This window comes from Nerophis ophidion, linkage group LG05 (assembly GCF_033978795.1).
Source record: "Nerophis ophidion isolate RoL-2023_Sa linkage group LG05, RoL_Noph_v1.0, whole genome shotgun sequence".
NCBI lineage: Eukaryota > Metazoa > Chordata > Actinopteri > Syngnathiformes > Syngnathidae > Nerophis > Nerophis ophidion.
The window spans coordinates 42,474,287-42,486,682 of NC_084615.1; the positions used below are offsets into that span (position 1 = coordinate 42,474,287).

General features: G+C 38.4%; 1 protein-coding gene across 3 annotated transcripts in view; it reads right to left on the reverse strand.

Annotated features, from left to right (window-relative positions):
• mfsd2b (MFSD2 lysolipid transporter B, sphingolipid) overlaps positions 1-12,396 on the reverse strand; it is a 72,842-nt gene that overhangs the window by 40,745 nt on the left and 19,701 nt on the right. For 2 of the 3 annotated variants that reach the window (XM_061900997.1, XM_061900996.1), the window contains exons 3-4: positions 3,673-3,798; positions 3,477-3,601 (exon numbers count right to left, since the gene is read on the reverse strand). In XM_061900997.1, the coding sequence (XP_061756981.1) occupies positions 3,477-3,601; positions 3,673-3,798 (251 nt within the window). The remainder of the gene's footprint in view (positions 1-3,476; positions 3,602-3,672; positions 3,799-12,396) is intronic. The other variant, XM_061900998.1, reaches the window with a different exon arrangement.

The window sequence follows — 12,396 nt, forward strand, 5'->3', positions numbered from 1 at the left end:
AAGAATGCTACATTTATCATACAGTGAACACCGGACAAATGATTGTTAGACAGCTAGTTACCACCCATGCTGGCGAACAGGAACCTCTACTCTCAACAGTTAAACGTCGCAAGCTGACCAGGTTTGGCCATGTCACAAGGCAAACCTCCCTGTCAAAGACCATCCTGCAGGAAACAACAGAGGGGAAGCGGAGACGAGGCAGGCAGAGAAAGGCCTGGATGGACAACATCAAAGAATGGACTAGCTGCAGCTTCCAAACCCTGCTACGAACAGCAGAAGATCGTGAGCGCTGGAGATCCCTGACTGCCCAAGCATCCACCATGACACCCCTACGGCCTCCTAGGCCAGGGGTCGGGAACCTTTTTGGTTGAGAGAGCCTTGAAAGCCAAGTATTTCAAAATGTATTTCCGTGAGAGCCTTATAATATTTTTTAAACACTGAATACAACTAAATGCGTCCATTTTTAAGTAAGACCTGTCATTTTTTTGTGATCATGTTCTGTTTAGTTATGTTCTGTTTGTTTTTGACTCCATTAGTTCCTGTTTTTGCGCACCCTGGTTTGTTTTTGTTTCCATGACTACCAATCAATTCACCTGTTTTCACGACTCACACACCTGATACACTTGAACTCATGTACCTGTTGTCAATCACCACGTCACGATCTAAGCCTGCAGTTGCCAGGCAGTCAGCCTGGCGACATCACCTTCTACTCATCCTCTATCACCTCCTACTCACCTATGTTATCCATGCCGATGATCCATGCTCTTTCTCGGTCCAAGTAACTTTTTCATGCCATAGTTTGTAAGTTTTATTTTATGTTCATAGTTCTCCCATTGTGCGAGTTTTAGTTTTCATAGCCAAGTTTTTAACCTCCACTGAGAGCGCCTTTTGTTTATACCCTTTGTTTTTGTAATATTTTTGAGTTGAGATTAAAGATGTCATTACCTGCACGCCATGTCCGTTCCAATCGCTTTGCACCACGGGAAAACAAACAGCGCCATAGTCCAGGTCTTGACAAGACCAACATTTTTAGAGTATAATAAGTCTCTTATTCTTTTTAATAACATTGTTATTTTAAATTTAACCAATAATAAATCTTATACTTCTTATCATTAATGCGACATCTTGGACAGGTGCGATACAAAACGGATGGTTGAATTAAAATGCATGAGAATGTTTTATAATTTGAACGTTATTTTTAACACTGTGATTACCATCGTAATTATTAATTACTTATCGTGTTAAGCAATGTCAGCTAAGATTTATCTGAGAGCCAGATGTAGTCATCAAAAGAGCCACATCTGGCTCTAGAGCCATAGGTTCCCTACCCCTGTCCTAGGCCATGGGATGAGTGAGTCAGTGGGTGAGTGTGAGTTTAATGGTGACAGTTTTTCACTAGGAACAGATTTTTATTTCGTATAAGAAAAAACATTTTCAAAATCCATTCAGTGTCCTTGAAGGTTAAGATTATTCTACCTTTTCATATAAGGAAGACTGAGTTAAAATAATGACTTTTTTAATTATGAGTGTTGTTGAGTTGCCTTCACTGTCACCCTTTGAGCGTTGGTTTATTCTCCCTGCTGCGGAAAAGGAAAGCTGCTGTATTTAAATGCTAACCTCTTCTAAAAGTCCAAGCAACGATTTTGATCTCTGCTTGACAGGACAAGCTGAGAAGGGAAAGGCACTTCCTGTCTTTCCACAAGGGAAGCTAAAAAACTGAGTTTTTTTTCTGCATGGCAAATACGCCTCAAAGCGTGCATGAAGACATCCTGCATGCACCACACCTCATATTCATGTCTGCAAACAAACTCGGGCGAGAAGCCCTGCCTCGACAACCCGCAGTCTCCAAAAGTGGAGGCGGAACGCGATTTAACAAGCCTCCGCTTCTGTCTGCTCCTAGACCTGGTCCTCTTCCAAGCCATGCCAGCTCATATAATGTTTCAGTGTGTGCGTGATCTATGCAGGCAGCATTAAACACTGCTGGTGTAATTACATACAGTATATTACACAAACCCGCACCGCCGCTTATAAAGTCACAGGAGGTAAAAGTGAATCAGGGCACTAAAAGCTGCAAATCCACATTGGCTAAAGCTAAAGCTATGTGAGATAGCAAAGGGGGGAAAAAACCACCAACACACCACATGGATGTCGGCCAAATGTGAAATGAGGTGTTACATAAATGCTGCAGCTCATCACAGGGCGCGTCGGGAAGAGCGCAATTAAAGCAGCCCCATTAGCATCTCCAGCTGAGCGACGGCAAGCAGAAGCCTTTTTTTCTGTTCCTAAAAAACCCACACATTGCATTTTTGTCTTTTTTTCAGTGCTTATTCCGACACGTCAATAATGTTCAGATTTGACTGTCGTGTTTTTTTGATAAAAGCAGCACTTAACTTATTTTAACGGTTGATAGTGTAAAAAAAAAATAATATGCATTACTTTCTAATGTTTTACTTTCTAATGTCTCGTTCAAATTTTAATATCTAATGTGTATTTTCTAACATTTTACTTTGTCATGCATATTTTCAATAATTTTTTATACCCCCGTGACCCCAAAAGGGAATAAGCAGTAGAAAATGGATGGATGGATGTCTAATAAAGTACTATCTATCTATCTAATACTTGTTTTAAAATGTTTTACTTTCTAATGCGGATGATCTCTTTTTTTTTTATGTGTATTTTCTCATGTTCTATTCTATAGCGTAGTTTATATATTCAATTTCTAATGCATATCTTAGAACTTTACTTTTTCATGCGTATTTTCTAATTGTTATACTTTCTAATATGAGTTTTCTAATGTTTTCACTTTCTGATGCATAGTTTTTCAATTTTAACTTTTAAAAAATAGTTTGTTAGTTATAGTTTAAGTTTATTTCGAACATATATACAATTCAATTACTATGTAATACATCACATATTTCCAGTTGTTTAATCCTGGCACGAACAAAAAAGAGGTAGGAAGAAAAATACTTTATTTAATCCCACCCCTTTTCGTATCATAGCAGTTTTATCCCATTCATTTGATATTTTTCATATTTAATATTAATAATTTTTTTTTTACAATTAGTTTGTAATATTTTTTTCACGTTTTAATGTGTATTTTCAAATTTACTTTTTAATGCATATAGTGTTGTATTTAAAAGAAATGTGTTACTTTCTGATGTATTTAATTTTTTTTACTTTCAAATTCAAATTTATTTGATAGTTTTTTGGCTAAAAAGAAAATGTCTGAATCTGTCGAGAGTAGTTAAACATCAAATTACAGCTTTCTTTAAAAAAAAATCACCTTTAAAATTGATGTACACCATCAAAAAAAAATCCATTGGTTTTTTGATTCATAAAATGTTAGCCAATAAAAGAAAATATCTAAAACAGCCCACCATGCAGCATCAAAACGAGTGAAATGTCATTTAAATGAGTGAAGTAGTATTTTGTCTACTGCTGCTCACTGCTTGGTGGAGGTAATAAAGGGGTCGTACCAAGGCATGAGTCTGCCGATCTTGGTCCACTTGGTCTTGGTAATGAAGAAGCCGACCAATGGGTCCGTCAGGGCTCCCCAGGCCTTCCCAATGAACAGCACCATGGATGCTTGGAAGGCGTTGATCTGCGGCACATTCCTTATTTTAAATTCCTTTTTGGTCAGATGACAATGTCACCCTCTCTCAGACACGTTACCTGGGCTACGTCCAGCAGATAGATTTGCAGGAAGAAGGCTGTGGCGCTGGCAGCCACCTCTTTGGGCACGCCTCCGATGGCGAAACACAGCTTATTGCACACCGACAGCTTCTGATTGAGGTCTGTCTGCGAGAAAAATAACAAAAAGAGAAAAATAGGAATGTTTTTTCCAAGAATTTCATAGAAAATGCACACTAATTCTTAGCAAAATTAGAAAAGGTTGGTTTTCTACTCAATGAAATATCACAAAAATACTACAAAAACATACCCCATGACGTGCACATTTTGGATTTCAAAACAGCAGATTCCAAACAGCACAATTAGAGTTTGTGATGAGTAAATCACAATCAGAATAGTTTTATTGCCATTGTTGGAGAAGGGGTTCACAAACTAGGACTTTTTCTTGGTGCAATCGTGCAAATCACTCCTTTTAATGAGCATTTACACATTTTTACTGACTATATAGAGAGATAGTACTTTATTGATTGTCAATACACTGATACTGTTTTGGGATTGGAAAAGACGCTACCTTTAACCTGCATATAAAATGAATAGTTAGCAAATACAATAGTTTTTTTGTGTTTTTTTTTTACAGATGGCTGTGCAGAAAGGAATATGAAATGTGTAACTCTGGTCAATGAGTCAAATAGTAAACAGGAAAAACAGGAAAAGAACATTTACCCTTGTTGGGGATATACATTTAAAACTCTCCCACAGTCTGAATGTCTTTCCTTTTTCTTAATTCCATTTAGATCGATGATGGCATCAAATATCGATGTCACTCCTCAAGATTCTTTAAGTACAAGGTCAAGAGTCAAAAGACGCTCTTCCTTATAAACACAGTTTGGTGATTCAGTCAAACGACACAGCAGCTGTATCCCTCACATACTTTTTTTTTGACACACACATTGAGATATCGAGGGACACAGTATCACTCCTTGTTTTATAATGCATCAATGTTTCTGTATCAATTGACCCATCACTAATGAACTAATAATCTACTTAGTGGCCTAGTGGTTAAAGTGTCTGCTCTGAGATCGGTAGGTCGTGAGTTCAAAACCCGGCCGACCCAATATCTCCCTGTTTGGCACTCAGCATCAAGGGTTGGAATTGGGGGTTAGATCACCAAAAATTATTCCAGGGCGCGGCAGTCACTGCTGCTCACTGCTCCCCTCACCTCCCAGGGGGTGAACAAGGGGATGGGTCAAATGCAGAGGACAAATTTCACCAGACCTAGTGGTGGAATGTGACAATCAATGGTACTTTAACCTAACTTAACTTTAATTAAGAGTGTAGTGGGCTAGTTAATGGCCAAAATGTGGACTATCACCTTAATTATAAGCATAACAAATTAAGGGACTGATTTACAAGAAGATTCAAACACCACGTGGTAAACAAAGTGTGCAATCTATAAAGTAGCGTGTACTATTAGTGGGCGTGTTGCGTGTGATTGATTAGTGGTAAGAGTGTCCGCCCTGAGATCGGTAGGTTGTGAGTTCAAACCCCGGTCGAGTCATACCAAAGACTATTAAAAAAAATGGGACCCGTTACCTCCCTGATTGGCACTCAGCATCAAGGGTTGGAATTGGGGGTTAAATCAACAAAAATGATTCCCGGGCGCAGCCACCGCTGCTGCTCCCCTCACTTCCCAGGGGGTGATCAAGAGTGATGGGTTAAATGCAGAGAATAATTTTGCCACACGTAGTGTGTGTGAGTGACAAATATTGGTATTTTAACTTTAACACTGCGTGTGCAATTGAGGAGTTCTGCAGACTGCCTTATTTAAATGAGGAGTTTGCATGCGCTATATGGGGCATAAACACGGAGACACAGTCATTAACGGCACATTCATGTCATCATGCTCCTATCCGTGGCTTTTTGTTGTGTTTTCAAACAATCAGTAGACATCTACCACTTTTTATGGGCATTTTAGAAGCAGTCTTGCAGTGCATCTACATAAAAAACAGTTCTTCTTTTTTTTTTACTGGCGAAGGTACACTAGTTACATAAAAGCTGCACTTACTCCCCTGAAGACGGAAAAAATGCATATTTAAAGTTTTTGTTTTAATATATGAAATAATTTAATAAAATATATTCTATGCGGAAAAAAAGGAAACCAAAACGCATCAATTGCTCTAGTTTTAATCCACCCTTTAAGTCCTTTTAAAAGCTATAAAATTGTAGCTTAATAAATGATATGTCTAAAATGTTTCATTTCCGACAGTTCAAAATGTTGACAAACACACGTAGGACGGAAAATTTTCGTCTGTGCAGCGTAAGCACCGATCCTGCAGCCGTGTGTGAAACTGTCATTTTCCACGTCCTTTTGACACGTACTGAATAAAACGCAAAACAGTGCTCACAAAAATATGAGTATTGATAAATCACATTGCACGTGTTAAATAATCATATTTGCATCTTATAGTCCTAGTATTGTGGCTGTTTTGATGATCTGCATACATCTTGCATATTAATGAAGACAGACGCAAAATGGATTGCAAACCTTATTCTGCTCACTTAACGGACGCAATCAATCAATCAATCTTTATTTATATAGCTCTAAATCCCAAGTGACTCGCAGGGCTCCACAAGCCACAACGACATCAGCGGATCAGCATCCACATAAGGGCAAGGAAAAACTCACAACCCAGTGGGACGTCAATGAGAATGACTCTGAGAAACCTTGGAGAGGACCGCAAATGTGGGTAATGCCCTGCCCCCCGTGTTTTAGTACACGCAAACCTTTAGTAAATCAGGCTTAAAGTGTCCCAAATTTGCAAAAAAAAATTTAAAATTTTTGGCTAATTGTTGTTTTAAAAAGTGCAACAATCCCAAATGAAACTGCAACTGTATAAATAAATTTAACCCTTTCTTTTGTCCGTAATTATGAATTGAGCTGAAAACAAAACAAATGCGCCTCTTGACACATCAACAGGTGCAATTACCAATTACTTTTTGCTTTGTCACCGATCGTTTCATCACTCACTTTCTTCTGGGAATTAGGAGGCCAAAAAAGAAAGAATTGTGTCATCATCCATTATTCACACAGTGAAGGATGAGGTAAGTGCAGTTGAAAATAGAAACCACCGGATATTACTCATAAGCACCGTCTAACGAGCAACGATAAAGAAGACTACTGTACAAAAGTCACCTGTAACAGCACAAGAACATTTTGGAGTGAGTATTGTAATTCAGAAGGTTGCAAGATAAGTGCATCCTGTATATTCCATCCAGTGCTATGAATATAACATACTGTATGATAATAGTCGAGCTAGCAAGTCTCCTGTTTACTGTTCCTGGCCTGCTCCTCTGAATGCCTCCTCTCAAAAAGAAACAAACAAACCGAGCAAAAATCAATAGACACTCCGGTAACAAGCGTGTTATTTACACGGCGCCATCATCATCATCATCATCATCATCATCCTCATCATCATCATCATCCTCATCATCATCACTTTCACAACCACAGCCAAAGCGTCCCGGATGTTTTCCGCGTCTATTTAAATGTGGACCGCCGTCGAGAAGTGCCACAAGCCACTGAAAATAAAAAAACGCCCAAAAGTGTAACCAACCTCGAGCACTTACACCGTCTAATGTTTACTGAGCAGTTAATTCCTTGCAAATAGGGTACGGTAATTGAACGTTCTTCCGTCGGCATGACTGACTGGATTTGTGCCCGTTTAAATATCACCTGGTTGCCGCCAAGAGCAAATAATCCAATAAATGTCAGTTTCATTTAAATCCAGTCCTGTAGAAGCCAAAACGTGAAAATTCTGCACCTTTATTTGGATTAAGACTGGATCTTTGGGAACATACCAGACAATAAAATATATTCATTTTGCTTGGATAATGCAGCGGCCCTTACAAAGTTTAGTAAGAATCTACTATAGTTTTTAGCTGACAAATCAAAGAATGATGATTAAAACAAAACCTTGCTTACAACAAATATGCTCATATTCCCTCAACATGACAGACTTGATTTCATGTAGCTTTGGTGTGATAGAATGATGAAACACGCTTTTCTATCTGGCAATCTGATGGACGAGTCTGGGTTTGGAGGTTGCCAGGAGAACGGTACATTTCGGACTGCATTGTGCCGAGTGTGAAATTTTGTTGGAGGAGGAATTATGGTGTGGGCTTCTTTTTCAGGAGCTAGGCATTTGCTGGAGGAGGAACTATGGTGTGGGGTTGTTTTTCAGGAGTTGGGTTTGGCCCCTTAGTTTCAGTGAATGGAACTTTGAATGCGCCAGGATACCAAAACATTTTGGAAAATTCTATGCTCCCAACCTTGTGGTAACAGTTTGGAGGGAGCCCCTTCCTCTTCCAACATGACCGTGCACAAAGCAAGGTCCATAAAGACATGGATGACAGAGTTTGGTGTGGATGAACTTGACTGGCCTGCACAGAGTCCTGACCTGAACCCAATTGAACACCTTTGGGATTAATTACAACGGGGACTGAGAGCCAGGCCTTCTCGACCAACATCAGTTTGTTACCTCACCAATGCACTTTGGAAGAATGGTCGAAAATTCTTATGAACACACTCCGCAACCTTGTGGACAGCCTTCCCAGTAGAGTTTAATCTGCACATAACAGCTTAAGACTCGTCTAAGCTTGACCCTAACCATACCATATTGCAACAATTGGTATTTTTAGCATTTAAACAAGGCTTATACTCACTCAACATGAATATGGTATACCTTTGGTGGAATAATGACTGAAAAACCGCTAAAAGCGGTGGTGAGTCCTCTTTTGAAGAAGAGCAGTTTAGACCTAAACGTTTCAAAAATCTATTGACCTTTATCCAATCTACAGTTCTTAAAAAGGATTTTGGAAAAAAAAGTTTTTTAACTGAGTCAACAACTTTTTGAATAGAAATAAAATTTAAGAAATAAATCAGTCTGGTTTAGGATTACCACCACACCAAGAAAGCACTTTTAAAGATTTTAAACATCAGGCGGAATTTAGATAATCAAAATCTCACGGTGTTTGTTCTGCTAGATATAAGCGCTGCTTTTGATACAGAAATTTTTGAATGAAAGAAACTGCTGTTCTAAATGCATCCACTAGATGTCGCAATAGCAATTCTTTGTACTCATGTAGATTATGCTGCATTTGTAAACAAAAATAAACCACATGATGTTAGTACATCAGTCGAGGAAAATTATAAAACTACATAAATAACATCTGGTAATTTGATTCTTATATTATTATTCCCTCTTGATATATTGAAAAATAACACCAATGAGTTGACTGAGGAACATTATCACATAATGTATTCAGAAAGTATAAATAACGACAAATAAAGGTAGAATACTATTAGCCGCAACATGTAAGTTTAAAAACCCCTCAACTACATTGTGATTTGTACATTTTCAGAATGTGCTTGTTCTTTTTTTTCAACAATGAAACAAATCTGAAGTTGTCTTTATTTTTGAGTTATCGTGCCGTGATTTTACCAGTCCGGCCCACTTGGGAGTAGATTTTTCTCGATCTGGCCCCCGATCTAAAATTAGTTTGACACCCATGCAGTAGACCATCACATTTTATCAAATAGACTCAGACACCTAATCAGCCTCTCTGGTTCCGGTGTTTTTTTAATGTAGGTATGGGTGCATGTTCCTCGGTAACCAATGATGTAGATGTGGGGTCCCCCAAGGTCCAATTTTAGGCCCCATTCCTTTCAATCTTTCTATGCTCATCGCCATGAATTGATTAATGTGGACCCCGATTTAAACGAGTTGAAAAACGTATTCGGGTGTTACCATTTAGTGGTCAATTGTACGGAATATGTACTGTACTGTGCAATCTACTAATAAAAGTTTCAATAAGGTGACAAGGCATCGGTTTCCATAGTTATGTTAAAGATAGACAATTGTACATTGCTGTGTCTTCTGAAGACATAGGACCATCATTAGATACCCTTTTTTAATTGCATTTTAGACATTAAATCATGTAAGGCAGTGGATTTCCTGCCATAACCTTCAGCTACCATACCATGCTACCATACAAAAGGGTAACAAACTGCATTTTCCGCATTTAGACAAGGCCGAAAATCCCTTAACATTAATATACTAGAACATCATGTAGTTTTGGTGTAACAAACGATCTAGCACGCTTTACCCTAACTGAAAAACCTTGCACATTTTCATCATTGAGCCAAAAATGTACATTTTGAGTCATTTTGTGTAAAATTATGCTAACAAAAAAAAACTAAAGACACTTTTTCTGCCTAATTTTCAGTCACTACTCTAGAAAAGATTTGAGTCATAGTTTACGTTCCCACACGTGAAAAAGAAGGAACTCTCAAATGAGCTAATGGGTGCGCATGAAAGAGGAATAAACACCAAAGCGACCACATCTCCGAGTGAAACACTGTTATTACCCGCCCCTCCTTCTCTCTACTCTTACGTTTTTTTTTTTCTTTTCGGGCCCTGTCAAAACATCAAGGGCCTGGGAGAGCAACAATTACCAGGAGAACCGGCTGTGTAATTATTCAATCTCAAGACAAGCGGCTGAGAGGTTATGTAAGTAAAGGCTGCAACCTCTAAACTCCTGCTGCAATTAGAACTAATTGGGAAGAAATCAAAGTCTTTGCTCTTTGCTGGTATGTGTGAAAATATCATCTTAGTGTTCTCTACCCTCCAAACTCTGCGCTATGGACTTGTTATCATCAAAGGCAGCATAAACAGGATGTCCCGCCTCCACGAGGATAAACTATGCGCTAGTTTGTGGTATTACCATATTTTTTGGATTATAAACCATTACTTTTTCCCTACACTTTGAACTTTGCAGCTAATAAAATGATGCGGCTAATGTTTTGTATTCAACAAATACTTTTTAACATCGACAGAGACACTGAAAAGGTGTGTTATTGTTTGTGATATGGTGCCATCTCTTGGACGTGTTTACCAATGTACATCCTGTTTTGTTCCTTGAACCGGACACATTTGTCCACAGCGTTTCTGCTCAAAAGGCTTTTTCATGGATCGCATCAAGCAACGTTTGTAAGTTTTACAACATAACTCAACCAATTCATACATACTAAACCATCCCATTTGTGATGTCTGTAGGAGTGTTTTCAAGCATCTTTGTAGGTGATATCGTAATGTAATCAAGCTGGTTTTGTTAGCATTAGCAAATATGCTAGCACGTTTACAAACTTACTCTTTTTTTATTGTTTCAGTTTTGTGAATTCACGAAAATGTCCCTGTGGAGTTATTGAGTCCGTTTAGCTGGTTGGAGAGCCAGCTAGGACAGCTTGTGGGACCATGACGATGACTTCTGTTTTGTTTGATCACCCGTTTTACTGCCATGTGACAGTTGCAGAAACAATTATGGTATGTAAATAAACATTACATCTGCAGCAGTGTGGAAAGTATATGTAAAAAATATTTATTTCTCCTCAAATTTGTTGGCTGCAGTTTAAATATCGGTGCATTCTATGGCCTACAATATACGAATATGGTTGTAAAAGTGACTTAATACTTTTAATAAAATACTAAATCTGCATTTCTTCCCTCTTTGCAGAAACGCTCCATTAGACAGTCTACTCCTTGGAAAACCCATACTGTTTCGATTGATCAAGGGGTCGAAGGTTAACCCCAAACTCTCCCCCATGTGTGTTGATACAGAATTCTTACATCTGAACTAAACCCACTTTCTGGCTTCCATTTTCTTCATTGAAATAGAGAGCGCAAGTGTACCTAATGGTTTGTCCGCGGGGTGCATTTAGGCCCGAGCAGATGAGGACTGACAAATCTAATCTGCAAGAATCTTTGGAGGGGTCTGACTTGATAACGACACAAAGTGCGGAGCCGAGCCAAATGATTTGCGTTGAATGTGCAGCCATGAGATAAGCTGCTAACACCGAGCCACCAAACTGAAGGATTTGCAGACAGTTTGTGGATACATCAGGGTTAAATCCCGTGCTGTCGTCACTCCAGATTATGGATTACGTGCGTAAAAGCAGAGACTGCTGATGATTTTGCGGATGGTTGCCAGATGCTGTAATGCACAGTGTCTGGGAACATATTGATTAGGTTAGTGGCTCTCAAATGGTTTGACCATCACCCCTTCATGACGAGCGGGGACCAAAATGTGTCATCGTCCAACACATGAATATGTTTGTCAATCGTTTGGATGGTGACAGTTTACAGCAAATAAAAGCTCATAACATTTTTAAAACATCGTGTAAAACGTTTTTAAACTAGTAGTTTACGCTGTAGGGATGTGTAAAGTGGGGATAATACATCGGGGCCCCACGCACAGGGCTTTTTTGTAAGGTTTAAAGATTTTCTGCTATTTAAATATTCAATTTATAAAAATTTAAAAAGGACGTCTTGTTTCCATAAAATTAATAGAGCCGTAGGAAATCAATGATTAGGTTGCTTGAATCCAATTAAGAATGTCTAAGACTACCTATAGCCACTATCAAAAATACTAAATGGTTCATTCCATCTGCATAGCTGCAAACCTAGCTGCGGAACATTTTACTCAACAAAAACGTCATAACATCATGAACGCTCACCTTTTATGGATGTTAATTTCTATCTGTATTATGAAATTTTTTTTTGAAACTGAATGTATGTAACTGAATTTTTTACATTTGAATTTTGTAAAAAGCTTTACATCAATTTACAATTTCAGTGGAAAAAAAAAATCGATGGCAAAATGCTTGTGTATAAAACTTGGGTGTTTAAATATTTTGTGTCAAAATTGAGA